We start from the raw sequence: 17,062 nt of genomic DNA on the forward strand, positions 1-17,062 counted from the left end.
AGCAAATCATTGTTGTCCAGCTGCTGTGAGGGTACACAGGGGCGAAAGCTCATTGTACAAGGCCCTCTTCTTTAAGTCTTCTTTCATCCTGCCTATAAAGCCAGTCCACGTGACCCCAAATCTCCCTTCTGTCCTGACCTCCAGCTGTCTCTTCGCCGTTGCCCTTATTCTCTCCCTGCCCTGGGCCTCTGTATCCAGTGAGCTGTATAGTGATTGGTGGGCATCAGAGAAGGGGTTGGTCAAGGATCTTGCAGGCAGAGAAATGTTAAAAGCCTGCATATATCTGTGAGCGAAGAGAGAGAAATGTTCATTCCTTTCAACAACATGGAGGTTCTGCTCTGTGCCAGGCCCTGCTTTAGGTACTGGGATTCAGCGGTGAGCAGCCCACATTTCTTCATGGAACTTCATTCAGATGGGGATAGATGCACAGCAAACCATGAGCATAGTAAGTAAATCACGGTAAGTTAGAAGGTGCTATGTGCAGTGGGGGCGGGGGAGTGGGGAATAGGGCTGGGTAAGGGAGATGGGGGTGTGGGGCTTGGTGTATTTGTAGCTTGTGGTGATTTTTTAATACAGTGGTAATGCTGAAATCAGCCCTTCCCTAATCCATAATGAAACCCAGCTAACAAGAAAGATTCTCACTGCTTCATTGAACCGCATGACCCTTTCACAGGGAGTCCATATCGGACTCTCCTTTGTTCTTTTGAATGAGTGCTAAGATGAACAGTTCTTTTCAAATGTATTTCCAGATTCCTAATCTTTGTTCATATTTCTTTGACGTTGTTCACTATCACTTCTTGTTTCAAAGTGTATCCTTGAGTCTCTTTCCAGATGCATATAATTAGCCTTTTGAAGTTTCTTTACTTTTGAGTTTAGAGCCTCCCTCTCCTGTGGATCCCAAATCAGTTTCTGGAAAGGCACTGATGTTTGTAAGTGTGGGTGGGGTGGGGAGGGAATCCTGGGTTGTACTCATGTGTAAAAGAGAATGCATCAAATTGATGTGCTAAGAATTGAAGTGTGATAGTTATCAATTTCTGGCCGGTGTTTACTTCATTTCTCCCTATTAAGCAGCCTTGAGAAGATCATCAATGTTTCCGATTCCATAACCTTTTCCTCTACAACAGCAGAGAAGGTGACATTTAGGCAAATATCTGAGACTTTCCTAGCAAGAAGAGACATTGGATGGTAGTAGAGGGATATTCCGGGGCCTGGAAACAGGATGTGGGTCTGGGAGGGAGGGAGGGATGGGCCTGACTTGGTCTTTAGCTGAGAATGTGGAGCACCTAGTTTCCAACAGGGACCCAGTCAGTTGCCTCTAGTTCCTGGCAGACATTCGGAGTGTTAAAAGGGTGGCCCAGGAAGCTCTGTAAACGCCAGCTGGATTTCCCTCAGAGCAGGAATCAGTAAGGCTCAGACCTGGAAGAGCCACTGAGGTCATGAGTCTTAACTCTGCCTTTTGTGTGGAGGACTGGATCGTGCGTTGGAGAGAGTTGCGGGGGGGGGGGGGGGGGGCGGCGGTTTGTCTGGAACACACTTCCTGTTGGGGCACGTAGAGAAGATAATCACCTGTGTGTGACATGGGTGGGTAGACTCGGCGTGCCAAGTAGAGGGTGGAGGGACCACGCCGTGTACCCTCTGCTAGGCTGACATCACAGTCACTGCTCCCTGACAGAGTGGAATTGCAGAAACAAGAGATGCAGTAGGCAAGGAAGGGTCCCCGAAATCTCTAAATATTAGTGACCACAGGTGGCGTCAATGTAAAGATGAAAGATGCCAAAAGCGACATGGTATTTTCTTGGATAGAATAGCTGGGAAGTAGGACTTGTTTGTACATAGGGAAGAATTTCGTAAGTTATCTTCAGCAGTGGTGAACTCCCCATCTCTGGCACTATTGAACCTGGGACCAGCGGAGCTGACTCCCACAAAAAAGTTGTGGAGGGGACGTGAGGTGAGTGAGGCCCTGTCCAGGCCTAGGTGCTGTGTACTTGAGGCAGCATGAACTCCCAATGAAGAGCATGGTTACAAGGTACAGTATTCATCTTTATTAAAACAAATCACATAATAGAAAATTAAGGTCATTTAAAAATATCTGCAGGCAGTTTGCTGTATTAAGAAATTTCTGATGGGGCGCCTGGGTGACTTAGTTAAGCATCCGACTTCAGCTCAGGTCATGATCTCATGGTCTGTGAGTCCGAGCCTCGTGTCGGGCTCTGTGCTGACAGCTCAGAGCCTAGAGCCTGCTTCGGATTCTGTGTCTCGCTCTCTCTCTGCCCCTCCCCTGCTCATGCCTCTGTCTCTTCTCTTTCTCAAAAGTAAAAACATTAAAAAAAAAATTTTTTTTTTTAAATTTCTGCAAGTTCATATCTGAAAGAGATTTAGGTAAGTGACTTTATAGTCATAGACCCCAAGGAAGCTTTAGTCCTGTATGAGGAATAGTCAGGGAGGTTCCTGCTACTGCCGGATGGTTGCTGGGAGCTTCTGTTGCCCCCACACTATGCCAGGCACGACAGGAATTCCACTGGGGATGCTAATGGGTCCTGACATGGTCCAGTGCCGTATGGTTTTTAAAGCAAGTTCAAAACCGTTGGCTCTTTTGAGCCTCCCAGCACTAGGCAGGGTCATTACTCCCATTTTACAAATGATCCTCTGAGAGGTAAAACTACTAGCCTAAGGTCACTAGATTGTGTACCGAAACTGCAGTTTTCTGGCTAGTGCAAGTCTTGATACAGAGTAGGCGTTTGATAAGAGCCAGTTTTTGTCCTTTATAATCCAGCTCTGTCTCTGATACATGAATTCCAAACTCTCAAGTTCCTCTCTGGGTGCAGGACCTCATCTCAGCCCAAGGAAAACAATCCAAAGCTAGGCTCACGTCCCACAGAGTAACTAGGCCAAAGCCAAGTATCACAGGCAAAACAGGCGGGAGCGAGCAGGCATTGGCCAGAGACTAGCTGTGTTCACCCAGACAGTATGGCCTGATGGACCTGAGCATAGACCCCCAACTCCACCACTGGCTGTGTGACCTTGGGCAAGTTACTTACTCTGAATCTCAGTTTTGCCATGTGTAGAATTGGGGTAACTTTCCACCTCCTAGGGATGATGTAAGGATCAAATGAGTTAATAGTTGTAAAGCGTCAGAACCGTGCCTGACAAAACAGCAGGTGCTGTTAGTGCTTGGCCCTGGCCGCCATGGGTCTGGGAATGTCTTTGCAGGGAGAGACACAGTATATCCATCTCCTTCTGTCAGGAATGCCCTGTCAGAATTCAGATCTGGCTCATCCCCAGTAGAATTCTTTTTTCAGGATTCCTGGAGCAATGTGCTTAGACATTCTGCTGTTTATCCAGCTAGCGTCTTAAGTGATTTAGTTAGAACTGAAGGCACTCTTAAGGTTCCTTCTGCCTTGTATCCTACTTATATTTCATTGCCCTATATGAAAGTGGCATTTTTAGGTCAGAAACTGTTAGAAATTGTCAGTTTTATGTGGTTCAAGCTAATTAATGCCCTGAAACCGTAAGTAGGTTTCACCTTTGCATTTTCTTCACTCTGCCACTGCCCTCTTGCCGAGCACCTAAGAAGACACTTTAACACAGGATGGTTTCAAAACCATCTAGGGAATTGGACAATGATACTAAGTCTTCAGAGCTGAGGCACAGACCCAAGAAAGATGCTTTTCCCTTCCTGTTAGAGAAGCTGGCCTGCGAGGTCCTGCTGGTTTGGCCTTCTCTATTTCTGTCACTTCTCTTTTGGAAAGTGGGGTTCTCTGGGTTTCCTTGGCAACACCTGGAACTGAGGGGCCTGAGGAGCATGGGGATGTCTGGACTGTCCAAACCTTACTTTCAGCTCCTCTTCTTTTGGTTCCAAGACAGTTGGGAAAACTGCCTATGGTTGCTAAGCAGCAGTCACCTGCTGGTTTTCTTCCCAACATCCCCTGAGGAATGAATAAGCAGTAAAATCTCTCAGATCAAGAGCTGGGACAGGGACCAAAGTAAGACACTTGCCTGGGGGCTGGAGCGGGACATGGCCCAGCCCTTAATCACCAAGGGTGACTTTAAGCAACGTTCTTTCAGGACCTTAGTCTCCCCACATGTACAGTGAGGTCAGGCTGGGTGGTTCATGTGGACTTCTCAGCTCAACTGCTGAGTCAATGATAGCTGGCTGCTGGTCATTCACTGCCTGGGAGAAACGGAACATTCTGAACTTTTCAGGGTGGGGAGAGTGTAGGACACAGCTGCCCTTGGGAAACTTCCAATCTAGTTGGAAAGCAAGGTCCCAGACTTGTGGTTCTAATAGTAAGAGAGATTCCTGTGGCTTGGGGAGAGACTTCCTGGGGGCAGTTAAGCCAGGGGAAGGCTGAAACAGGCAAAGGAAGATGAAAGGGCTTTTCTGCATAAATGAGTGTATGGGGCCAGTAGCAGAGGGCAAAGGTGTAGACAGCTCTAATTGGAGGGTCTCTGAAAAGAGCCGTAGAAGCCAGATGAGGCATAAAGAAGTTCCGGGCAGACTAGAAACGCCTTGAATGCTAAGGGAAAGTGCCTGCTTTTCTCCCTGTAGTCCTTAGGAACCTCCTGGTAGTTCTAAGGTTAAGCGAAGTTTTAGGCACATGCCTCTGGCCTTACAGTGGAGGATGAGGACGGGAGAGGGTTCAGGCCATGAGGTGTTAAGATGCTCCTGCAGCTGCTCTGAAGGTAAGTGACATGGATAAGCTGAAGCAGAGTGGAGAGGAGGAGGCAGATCAAAGGGACATTAAGGGAGAAAGAGCTGGATGGCTCTCTCATATTTATTGTGCGCCTACTAAGTGCCGGGTATTGCTGACTGCTGTATGAGGGAGAGGTCCGAGGCCGAAGATAATGTATTCTGACACGGTCAGGATGCTTAGGGCTCACATGTGGGTGGCACCCGGACTAAAAGCAGTGTAGTGTAAGTGCCCTGGTGGTGGGAAGGTCCGATGAGACAGTCCCGGCAGAGGATCTGTGTTTGGGGCATGTTTGAAACCAACTTAGGAGAGGAGACCTTCAAAGCACCTGTGCATGACTGGCGGGGGAGATGATAGGAGTGCTTAGGGAGCAGGCAGACCAGCCACATCGAGGTCGGGTGACACCAGAGCGGCGGAAGGCCTAGGGCAGTCACTCCAGTCTCAGCCCCTAGGGCAGCCTGGAGATGCTGATGGCCCCTTCCCAGAGCCGCAGGGCCGGGTAGAGAGGCTCCTGGAAAGTGGCGCGGAAGGTGTGCAGGTGGCTCATGCCGCCAGACACGTCGTAGAAGGCGAGGACGCCGGCCTCGTAATCCAGGAAGACACCGAGACGGTCGGGGTCGTCGCGGGGCCGCAGGCGGCTGCGCTGGCCGTCGTGGAAGGCCCAGTACTCGAGGTCGTAGCGCTTGAGACACCAGGACTGGCGATTGCAGCCGAGGCGGGCGGCGGCCGAGGCCCCGCAGCGCCGCAGGGAGGCGTAGGCCGCGCCCACCCACCAGCCGACGCCCGCCTCCTGCACGTCCACTTCCCAGTAGTGGCGTCCGGCGGCGAAGCAGTCGCGACCCAGCACCTGCCACAGCTTGTCAAAGCGCAGCTCGGGCGCGGGTCCCAGGCGGCCCAACAGTCCACAGCGCACCGTCAGGCGGTCGGCGGACAGGCGCAGGCGTGCATGCATGGTGTCCGGCTCCAGAGTTGGCGTGCGCGCGTCTGCAGGGGGCGGGGACACCGGGGCGACACGTAGTGGGAGGGGCAGAGCGGTGCCCCGACCCGGCAACCGACCAGGCTCGCACCCGCAGCCCAGATTGGGAATCACCAAAAGATAAATGAAAAACCACCCTTGTAACCCTGCCTGCCTCTGGGGAGGTGGCTGGGCCACAAGTGAAGGAGTGGAAATGTCACTGAATTTTGTACCATCCATGGAATTTGTTGCTGATGTCTAAAAATTTTAAAATCCTATCCCTTGTAACACGGGTGTATATCCTTCCAGTTTTTATCTTGCCATTTTATAGTTTTTCTTAACATTATCATGCCATACATGCTCTTGGGTAACCTGCTTTTTATAATTTATTGACATACTTAAGGACATTTTACCCTGTCAAATAATATTCTTTCATCAGAGCACTTTAATGGCAACCCCAAGATTTTGATGTATTGGATGTATTATAATTTAACCTATCCCTCCCCCTTTTCCATATTTAGGCTTTAAAAAAAGCTTCTGAAAATATTAATTACATCTTTATGTATCTGATTATTTCTTTAGGATACATTCCTAAAAGAGGAATTGCTGGGTCAACATGGATAATTTTGCTTTTAAGGACTTTGGTAAATACTGCCAAATTGTGTTCCAGAAATGTGGTGCTAACTTAAATCCCCAATAATCATTCTCAGTGCATTATACCACATATGCAGACATGAAGTGAAAAAAACAAAGTCTACGTGGTAGGATACATGGATGTTCAGCTTTACTAGATACTGCCAAATTGTTTTCTTAGTAATGTTCTGGAGTTTCCTGTAGTGAGGTTTTGCAAGTCTTTTGTTAGATTTATTCCTGGTTTTTAAAAAGTGTTACTGAAAATAATATTTTTAAAAATTCAGTTTCTAGGGGCGCCTGGGTGGCTCAGTCAGTTAAGCGTCCAACTTCAGCTCAGGTCATGATCTCACAGTCCGTGAGTTCGAGCCTTGCGTCGGGCTCTGTGCTGACAGCTCAGAGCCTGGAGCCTGCTTCAGATTGTCTCGCTCTCTCTCTGCCCCTCCCCTGCTCATGCTCTGTCTCTGTCTCAAAAATAAATAAAAACATTAAAAAAATTTTTAATTCAGTTTCTAGGGGCGCCTGGGTGGCTCAGTCAGTTAAGCATCTGATGGCTCAGGTTCATGAGATCGAGCCAACACTGCTTGGGATTCTCTCTCTCCCTCCTTCTCTGCCCCTCCCCTGTTCATGCTCTCTACTCTCTCTGTCTCTCAAAATAAATAAATAACCTTAAAAAAAAGAAAAACATTCATTTTCTAATTGTTTACTGCCAATATATAGATATATGATTTTTGTATAATGATATTACATCCAACAGTTATTCTAAATACACTTAGTAGTAATTGTAATTTACCTTTTGATTATTTTAGATTTTCTGTAATCATGTCATCTGTGAATAATGATCTTTTTTCCTTCCTTTTCCAATCCTTATAGCTTTCGTTTCTTTTTCTTACCTCAAGGCACTGTCTAGGACATCTAGAATAATGTTGCATAGAAGTGGTTATAGTAGGCATCCTTTTCTCCCCCTCCTGGGTAAATACCCAACAGAAATGCATACATACGTGCATCAAAAGACATGCACGGGAATGTTCATAGCAACATCATTCACTACAGGCTAAACCGGAAATAATCCAAAATGTCCTTCAACAGTGCTATATTCATACAATGGAATACTATATACAGCAGTGAAAATGAACAAACTACTACTCTGCACAATAATATGGATAAATCTCCCAAATATTATGTTGAGTGACAGAAGACACAAAAAAGTACAGTTTGAATGATCTAGTTATATAAAGGTCAAAGACAGGCAAAACTAACCTACAGTGTCAGAAATCAGGAGAGTAGTTAACCCTTCGGGAGTAGTGAATAGAAGGCCACAAAAAGGGTGCCTGGGTGGCTCAGTCAGTAAGTGTCAGTTTGGTTCAGGTCATGGTCTCTCGGTTAGGTTCTTGAGATTGAGCCCCCCCCCCCCCCCCCCCCGTCAGTCTGTGCACTGACAGCGGGGAGCCGGAGGGAAGAACCTGCTTGGGATTCTCTCTGCCTCTCTCTCTGCCCCTCCCCCACTCTTGCGCACAGGTGTGTGAGCTCACATGCTCTCTTTCTCTCTCTCAAAATAAACTTAAAAAAAAGGCCACATGAGGAAGGCTTCTGGGGAGCTGGAAATTTCCATTTCTTGGTCTGAAGGAGGTTATAGAGTGTTTACTTTTTAAAAATAATTGAGCAGCACCCCTTTGACTTTTGTGCTTTTCTTTATGTATATTTCAAAGTTTACTTTAAAAAGTACATGCCCAGTAATTCCCCTTTTGAGAAATTACTCCTATAGAATAATCCAAAAATGAGCTAAGGTGTATCCATTCAATTATTCATTAGTGCAGCTAACATGTATAAGAGTGTTTATTATAGCATTGTTCATAGAAATGAAAATATAAAGCAGCCTAAATGCACAGCATTATGAATTGGTTAAATACAGCATATTCATTCAATGGAATACTATGCATCCTTTAAAAATAAAGATGATATTTAAATCTATTGAAACAAAATTTTTCAAGCTACACTGTTAAATAAAAAATTTACAAAAGAGTATCATATGATCCCAGTTAAAAAAATCTGTACACGTGTGCTTTTAAAATGTCTGAAAAAATGTATGCCAAAATATTAATAGCATTTATCTTTGGGGAAGCAACGGTTTTCTTTTTGTGTATCTGTAATTTCTAATTTTCTGTAAGAAGCATGCATTACCTGTATAATTTTTTTAAGGGAACAGAGATTTTCACAACATATCCATAAATGAAAACAGGTTACAAAACAGTAGGTATAGTTGATACCATGTTTGTAAAAAACAATATATTAAATATATCCTTGTATGTATATATAAATAAACCAAAAAAAGCTAACAGGGCAAATAATACTAGTAGTTATCTATGAGAAAGTGATGGTCTTAAAAAATTGTTTTTGTTTTCTAATTTTTCTACAATGAATATGTATTATTTCTGTATTTAAAAACTAATAATAAAGGTTAAAAAAACCCAAGTTGGGTCTATTAGGAAAAAGGGGGGGGCCTCTATTTCTATGACCCCCCGTCTCCCCTCCCACGCACCCAGCCCTCTCCACCCTCTCTTCGCTCCCACTCCTGGGGCTTACATTTTAGGAAGAGTGATCGCTCTGGTGAGGGGCTTGTTTTCAACAAGGAAACTAGCTTGGTGCTGGAGGAGCCTGAGAGCTGGCAGTTCATGTCTGTAACAGATTGTGAGAAATGAGTGCCTGGTGCTCATCTAAGCAAGAGCAAACTACAAAACATACTAAAAATATTACAAAACTGGAGAGTCGCATAATCTCTCCCAAGAACCACATACAAATGTAAGCAGTTAATGCAAATTCAGGAATTTGCAACAGGAATACTCTAGGATAATACTTGGATCTAAGGAGAAGTGTACTTCTGAGGGTGGGAAGTGAATTCGGGCCAGGGTGAATGAGCCCTCAACCTGGGGAAGAGACCACAGGATCAAGGATGATCACGAGAATCAACTGTGTGTTCAAATAGTTGAGAATGGGGCGACCGCATGGCGGAAATGCAAATTCCAGGATAAGATGGAAAACAAGAAATGAAGTCATCAGAAAGGTCATGTTGGTGTCTCATTTGAGTGGGAGGGGGCTCAGGGGGAAACCCAAGCCATGGTCCCTGTCTTCAACAGTTCCGTCAGGTAAATGAGGTGGGCTCACTTGAGCTACCAGCCAAGGCACAGAGGGAAGAGAGGTGAATCAAGGGAGACATCGTGGAGGAGGAAGCACCTTAGCTGGCCCTTAAAGGATCGGGAAGATTTGGACATCCAGAAAAAAGGATAGGAGGCTTTCCCAACAAGAGGGTACAGCAGGAGCACAGACATTAATTAAAGGCAGGTGCTAGGAGTGGCATGTAAACAGCGGGGAGCCACGGAAGGGGTCTACGGGTAGACAGAAGCAGAATTTCCAGAGATCTCTCTGGTGGGGGATAAATGGGGCAGGGTGAGCATGGAGGCAGAGGCCCTGCTAGGAGGCTTGGGCCTGAAGTGGGACAATAGGGATGGAAGAGGGGGCTGGGTTAAGGAAATCTGCAATGGCAGAAGTGCCAGGCTTAACTGTTTACTGGGAGTAGACTGGAGTCAAGCAGCAGCAGACTGGGGGGAAGATGCTGGGTTCTTTTTTTTTTTTTTTTTTTTTAAAGTAGACTTCATGCCCAGTGCAGAGCCCAACATGGAGCTTGGACTCACGACCCTAAGATCAAGACCTGAGCTGAGAATAAGAGGCGGACACTTAACCGACTGAGCCACCCAGGTGCCCCAAGATGTTGGATTCTGTTCGGCCCTGTGAAGCCTACAGTGTCTGTGGAAAATACGGGGGGGGGGGGGGGGGGGGGGTGCGCGGGGCACCGGAAGGGCAGTGGTGCTGCAAGACCCCTGTCTCCTTGTGTCCTTCCTGGGAGTGAGCACCTCTCAGTATTACTTGTGATCATGAGAGTGATGATCTCATTTGGAGGTCGGTGAGGGGTGATGGCCTGGAGGAAGCAACGTGGGGGGCGGGAAATCAGAACACAGACCCTGGGGTCAGAGTCTGTTTGAATTCTGCCTCTACCGCCTACCAGCTGTGCAAGGTAAGGCTAATCAGTTAACCTCTCTGAGCCTCAGCTCCCTCATCTGTAAAATGGAAATAATAAAGGCATCCCCCACTCCCCCTCCCTGCCCCGACCCTGACACGATAGTGGTGAGGAGTTGCTGGATTTATCTGTAAAATGCTCAGAACAATGCCTGGCACGGAGCAAGCGTTACCAATTATCAAGAACTCAGCAGGCACCACTGGTTCTTTGGGAATGGGCCACTGAGAATGTAAATGTGGGTGAACTGCATTTGGGGTCCATCTGAGTAACATCTTGTGGTGGTTGGGGACATACCAGTGCCCACTTGCTGAAAACTGACAAGCCCAAAGGTTCCTAAAACTGACCGCTAAGATTCTTTTTTTTTTTTTTCTGTTTTTCATATTTGGCTATTTATTATTTTTTTTTACACATTTAGATATATTGACTGCTACGATTCAGACATGTGGTTTTCTTTTTAATTGATTTCATCTTAAAATGTTTTCAAAATTCCAGTGGGAGTTATGAGCAAAGAGAACATCATCTATAGATTTAAAATCTGCTTTAACAAACCAGCTTGGAAAATCAAAAAACAAAAGACTACCGCTCAGCCTTGCTACACACTTCACAGTGTCCCAAACAGGCTGCAGCCTTCTCTCGACTCAGTTTGAAATGGCTTTCCCTGTTTTCTCCCACTCTGGAAGCCTTAGTGGTTCATCAAGGCCCAGCTGATGTGCCACCTCCTTCAAGAGGGCTTCCTGGTTTTCCACCAGAATCACTCTCTCCTTCCTCTGGGTGCTGCTACCTCCTGTGTCTCTGTTACTCACCCATGAGGTTGGCCGGCACTGTAGCCAGGGCTTGGCCTCCCCTCTGTCCGTTTCCCGGAGGGGGCTGAATGGGTGCTTGTAGCACTTCCTCTCGCCCTTTCCTCTCCTCATCTCCTGCCACTGCCCTGCCAGGCCCCATCTGACCAGGTGGCATCTGACTTCCTCCACTTCATCATGCAGTTTCTGCCCTGAATGTCCTCAGTAGTTGGCCTCGATTTTCTAAATGTAGTTTCATCATTCTGCAACAAAGCTCAATTCAAACATACAACCCGCGAGGCCACCAGATGCGAGTTTGGTTCCTTGAGTTCTCGTGACCTGCGTTTTGCCACTATTTCTTACACTGAACATAGCTGGTGCTTTCACATCACACCAATCATCCTGAGAAAATGCATCAACCACTTTCTTCTTGGCTCCCCTTCTGTCATCCTACATCAGGTGTTTGTTCTTGCAAACCACCATGGTGTTGCTCAGAGAACCAAAAGGGCCATTGCCTGCAATTCTAAATGCTCCTCCTTCCCATCTCAGAAAAGGGCAACTTTCTTCTCCCAATTGCTCAGACCAAAGTCCTTGGAGTCTCCTTGGTTTCTCTCTCTCGGTCTCTCTCTCTCTTCTTCCCTCCTCGCGCCCACATTCACTCCTGTTGACCCCTTTGCTGTTCCTTCAACGTGCCAAACTACTCTTTATTGTGCCTCAGGACACTTGCACTTGTGTCTCCCTCTGCCCCAAAAGAACTTTCCCTCAGATGGACCGACTACAGCAACAATAATAGCTAATGCTTACATACTGCTTATTATGCCTGAGCACGGTTCTAAGCAGTTTATGTATGAGATGTTAATTCTTACACAACCCTATGAGAGGGGACTTTATTATTCTCTCCGTTGATGTGGAAACAGAGGCACAGAAAACTTAGGTGCCTTGCCCAAGAAAGGAGGCTTAGGAAGTGGTGGACCTGGGATAGGAACCCAGGCAGCCTGGCTCCAGAGTCCACGCATGTAACCACTACACTGAACTTCAGCCCTTCAGACCTACAGAGCTTGCTGGGGACTTCCTTCGGCCAGCTCGCATATCCCCTTCCCAGAGATGCCTTCTCCACTTCGCCATAAGAAATAGCTCCTCCTCCTAGTCACCCTGTATTCTCCTCACCCTGCTGTATTTTTCTTCAGAGCACTTACCGCTGACATACTGTTCTACGTGACTTTCTCCCAGAACAATGAACACCATAAAGGTAAGACCTTTGTTTTGTACCCTGCCATGCCTAACAGAGAAAAGGGGCTTAGTAAATGCTCTGAGTGAATCATAAGAACAGAGGTAAATGAATGGGAAAAAGGTATTTCTGAGCACCTGCTTTATACCAGGCCCTTCAGGGACCTCAGAGCAGGACTCGTAGCGGTTCTTGCCTTTGCGGCATTTACGAGGGGCAGGGAGAGGTTCATGGATCCAGCTCACGCACAGCCCCAGGCAGGAGATCGGCCAGGGCCTGGACAGGGGAAAGGCAGAGGGGGAGGTGGCCAGCAGAGCCAGCCCAGGCTGGTGTGGAAAGGACTCCCAGGTGAGTGTCCTGGGCTCACCGCAGGGATGGTGGGACTTGGCTAGACAGAGCAAGGGGAGGAGGGAGAGTTGGCTACTCCAGCTGGGAGCCCAAAGCAGGCAAATATAAAGTGTGACAGAATCCCGGGAGCGACTCAGGGGCAGGAGCACAGCGGTATACTTGCGAGAGGCAGGACAGGGTCTCAGAAAGGGAAGGAGGTGAAGTCTGAAGGGTGGGTGGGGCCTAGGCCCAGGAGTCCTTGACTGCCCAGCCAAGGGCCTCTGTGTGGAAAAGGTATGACTGAGATCATGATTTGGGTCTTTGCCGTTGTCTCTGGGTGAAAGGGCACTAGGGGAGTTAAGGACACAAGGCTGGCCACGCAGCGACTTACTTTCCTTGAGGCGAACGTCCAGTGGTGTCTGCAACATGCTCTGCATGGCCTCCACGAGGCCCTTGAAGAAGCTCTTGGCGGGCTCGAAGGACAGGGGCACGGGGTAGCACAGCTCTCCCAGGCTCATCTGCTGCTGCATCTGCTGCTCAGTGGCCACGTACTCCTGCCAGGATGGGCGGGGGTCAGGGTGGCTCTGGGAACTGCGGGTGCTGTCCCAGCCTCCGCCGCTGCACCCCGGAACAAACCCAGGCCAGCAAGTACAGGCCCCACCCTGCCCCGGCAACTGGGACTGGCCCAGGCTGGGCCCCCGGGAACAGAGCTCTGAAGAGACCACACAGCAGGCCCCAGGGCGGCAGACATGCGGAGGTCCAGTTTTCGGGCCTACACTGTTGATTTCTTCCTCCCCTCCATGTTCACTGAGCTCTACTCTGTGCTAGGCGTTCGGGGCAGAGGAAGGAGGAAGGCTGGCTGATTGCACCTGCCCTTAAGTTGCTCACCGCCTTGCAAGGGACCCTGAAGCTTTACAGACACTGCGACGGGTCTGCTGGAGGTACAAGGGAACAAAAGGGATGAGGGGCCAGTTTCTCTGGGGAAAGAGCCCTTTGGGCATGTCCAAAGGAGGGAGCAAGAAACCATGTTCCAAGAAGGAAGCCAAGGACCCTGAAAGTTCAGCCGGAATGCCAGCTGAGGGGGAGGGCCCACCACTGGGGGGGCCTGACCTGTTTTCTGCCTGGACTTCACCCTTTAAATAGCCTTCCCGTGTTAAGTGTTGCTTTCCTAAGTAGAAGTTAGAAAACTCCCTCTCCCAGCCTTCTTTGCACCTAGGTGCAGGCCTGTGACCGATCTAAGGCCTGGATGTGGAAGTGACCATGAGGCAGTGGCAGCAGCATGTAGCCGTCAGGGACAGCAGGGCTGGAGGTTTCAGGGGCAGTGCCTGGGTCAGTGGCCCAGCAGAGACGCAGCGGGGTCTACGCTGGAGCACCCCCGTGCTGTGGCCTGGACTTTCCTCCTGTCGCCTGGTCTTCATCCTGACTTTCAGGCCCTCCTGGAGATCCTGTGACCTGCCAAATACTCGTTCTTTCATAAACTCCTTTCCTGCTTGAAATGGCTACAGTGGACTCTCTTGTTGGCAGGTAGGAGCCCACTTTGAGCTCTTTCAAGGGCTGTCCCGGGCAAGGAGTGCCTTGAGTGAGCAGGCCCTGGTTAGTGGGCGGTGCTGCGCAGGGCAAGATGGGCAGATGGACGCCTCAGGAGGGAGCACGGCCTGGCCCTCTGCCGTTAGGCTAACGGCAAAACCACCAGGCAGGATGGTGGACCTCAGGAGAACCTCAGGTCAGGAGGCTGGTCCTAGGCCCTGTGCAGCCTAGGGGGTGCCAGTCTGGACTCTATCCGCATTTGGTGGGGAAGAAGGTAAGTGTGGGGAACCAGGCCTAAGGTCACTCCCAGGAACAGAGCTGGCCAGGGAGTCAGAGCACTAACATGGGGGCCAGGGTGCCACTCTGCAACAGGAGGGTGGCTCAGAGGGCAGATGGGTGGAATGGGATGGGGGAGAGAGGGTGAAGGACAAATGCCACCACCTGGTACCCCCCAGCTCCAGCATCTAGCACAAGGTGTGACGCATAGTAGGTTCTCAGTAAATATTTATGATAGAATAAGGAATGGAATCGAGCACACCTGCTTCTCAGCTTTGCCAACTCAGGCAACAGCTCTCTAGCCACCCATCCATCTTCCTTCCTCCCTCCCTCCCTTCCTCCCTCCCTCCCTTCCTCCCTCCCTTCCTCCCTTCTTTCCTCCCTCCCTCCCTTCCTTCCTCCCTTCTTTCCTCCCTCCCTCCCTTCCTTCCTCCCTCCCTTCCTTCCTCCCTCCTTTCCTCCCTCCCTCCCTTCCTTCCTCCCTCCCTTCCTTCCTCCCTTCTTTCCTCCCTCCCTCCCTTCCTTCCTCCCTCCCTTCCTTCCTCCCTTCTTTCCTCCCTCCCTTCCTTCATTCCTCCCTCCCTTCCTCCCTCCCTTCCTTCCTCCCTTCCTCCCTTCTTTCCTCTCTCCCTCCCTCCATTCCTCCCTCCCTTCCTCCCTTCTTTCCTCCCTCCCTTCCTTCCTCCCTTTTCTCCCTCCCTCCCTCCCTTCTTCTTCCTCCCTCCCTCCCTTCCTCCCTCCTTTCCTTCCTCCCTTCTTTCCTCCCTCCCTTCCTTCCTTCCTCCCTCCCTTCCTTCCTCCTTCCCTTCTTTCCTCCCTCCCTCCCTTCCTCCCTCCCTCCCTCCCTTCCTCCTTCCCTTCTTTCCTCCCTCCCTCCCTTTCCTCCCTCCCTTCCTTCCTTCCTCCCTCCCTCCCTTCCTCCCTTCCTCCCTCCCTTCCTTCCTTCCTCCCTTCTTTCCTCCCTCCCTTCCTCCCTCCCTCCCTTCTTCCCTCCCTCCCTCCCTCCCTTTCTTCCTCCCTTCTTTCCTCTCTCCCTTCCTTCTTTCCTCCCTTCTTTCCTCCCTCCCTCCCTCCCTCCCTTTATTCCTCCCTCCCTTCCTCCCTTCTTTCCTCCCTCCCTCCCTTCCTCCCTCCCTCCCTTCCTTCCTCCCTTCTTTCCTCCCTCCCTTCCTCCCTTCCTTCTTCCCTTCTTTCCTCCCTCCCTTCCTTCCTTCCTCCCTCCCTGTATTCCTCCCTCCCTTCCTCCCTTCTTTCCTCCCTCCCTTCCTTCCTTCCTCCCTTCTTTCCTCCCTCCCTCCCTTCTTTCCTCCCTCCCTTCCTTCCTCCCTTCTTTCCTCCCTCCCTTCTTTCTTCCCTCTCTTCCTTCCTTTCTCCCTTTCCTCCCTCCCTCCATCCCTGTATTCCTCCCTCCCTTCCTCCCTTCTTTCCTCCCTCCCTTCCTTCCTTCCTCCCTTCTTTCCTCCCTCCCTCCCTTCTTTCCTCCCTCCCTCCCTTCCTTCCTCCCTTCTTTCCTCCCTCCCTTCCTTCCTTCCTCCCTCCCTTCCTTCCTTCTTCTCTTCTTTCCTCCCTCCCTCCCTTCCTTCCTCCCTTCCTTCCTCCCTTCTTTCCTCCCTCCCTTCCTTCCTTCCTCCCTCCCTTCCTTCCTTCTTCTCTTCTTTCCTCCCTCCCTTCCTTCCTTCCTCCCTTCTTTCCTCCCTCCCTTCCTTCCTCCCTCCCTCCCTTCCCCCCTTCTTTCCTCCCTCCCTTCCTCCCTCCCTCCCTTCCCCCCTTCTTTCCTCCCTCCCTTCCTTCCTTCCTCCCTTCCTTCCTTCCTCCCTTCTTTCCTCCCTCCCTTCCTTCCTCCCTCCCTCCCTTCCCCCCTTTCCTCCCTCCCTTCCTTCCTCCCTCCCTCCCTTCCCCCCTTCTTTCCTCCCTCCCTTCCTTCCTTCCTCCCTCCCTCCCTTCCTTCCTCCCTCCCTCCCTTCTTTCCTCCCTCCCTTCCTTCCTCCCTTCCTCCCTTCCTTCTTTCCTCTCTCCCTCCCTTCATTCCTCCCTCCCTTCTTTCCTCCCTCCCTTCCCTCCTTCCTCCTTTCTTTCCTTCCTTCCTTCCTTCCTTCCTTCCTTCCTTCCTTCCTTCTCTCCCTCCCTTCAATATTTTACTTGTTTTTGAGAGAGCACAAGAGTGAGGGGCAGAGAGAGAGAGAGAGAGGGACAGAGGATCCAAAGCAGTCTCTGCGCTGCCAGCAGCAAGCCTGATGTGGGGCTTGAACTCACGAACCATGAGATCATGACCTGGGGCGAAGTCAGACGCTCAACCAACTGAGCGTCCTATCTTTCAAGCCAGAGGCTGGGCATCATCTTGCATCTCCCCGCCCCTCCACCACCACTTCCAATCACCAATCCTGTTGCATCTCTCAAACCTGCCTGCCTCTTCCCATCCTGACACCCCTCCACTGGCCCAGGCCACCTCAGTCCATCCTCCACTCTGTCACCAAAGTGACCTTCCAAAAGCATTAAACCGACCAGGTCCTTCCCCAGTTCACAACACTCCTCACGTATCTTTACAGGACAGTCTAAACCCCATGACCAGGCACATATGGC

General features: G+C 49.8%; 1 protein-coding gene and 1 pseudogene across 1 annotated transcript in view; both read right to left on the reverse strand.

Moving 5' to 3' along the window:
- Nucleotides 1-2,019: 2,019 nt before the first annotated feature.
- Nucleotides 2,020-17,062, reverse strand: part of TRIM14 (tripartite motif containing 14) — a 33,043-nt gene continuing 18,000 nt past the window's right edge. The window contains exons 4-6 of the mRNA XM_019454392.2: nucleotides 13,071-13,233; nucleotides 8,860-8,952; nucleotides 2,020-5,675 (exon numbers count right to left, since the gene is read on the reverse strand). Coding sequence (XP_019309937.1) covers nucleotides 5,140-5,675; nucleotides 8,860-8,952; nucleotides 13,071-13,233 — 792 coding nt within the window. The 3' untranslated portion in view covers nucleotides 2,020-5,139. The remainder of the gene's footprint in view (nucleotides 5,676-8,859; nucleotides 8,953-13,070; nucleotides 13,234-17,062) is intronic.
- LOC109270100 (40S ribosomal protein S3a-like) lies at nucleotides 10,270-13,064 on the reverse strand (annotated as a pseudogene).

Source organism: Panthera pardus, unplaced genomic scaffold (genome assembly GCF_024362965.1).
Source record: "Panthera pardus isolate Hobbes unplaced genomic scaffold, ASM2436296v1 HiC_scaffold_20, whole genome shotgun sequence".
In the NCBI taxonomy this organism is placed as follows: Eukaryota; Metazoa; Chordata; class Mammalia; order Carnivora; family Felidae; genus Panthera; species Panthera pardus.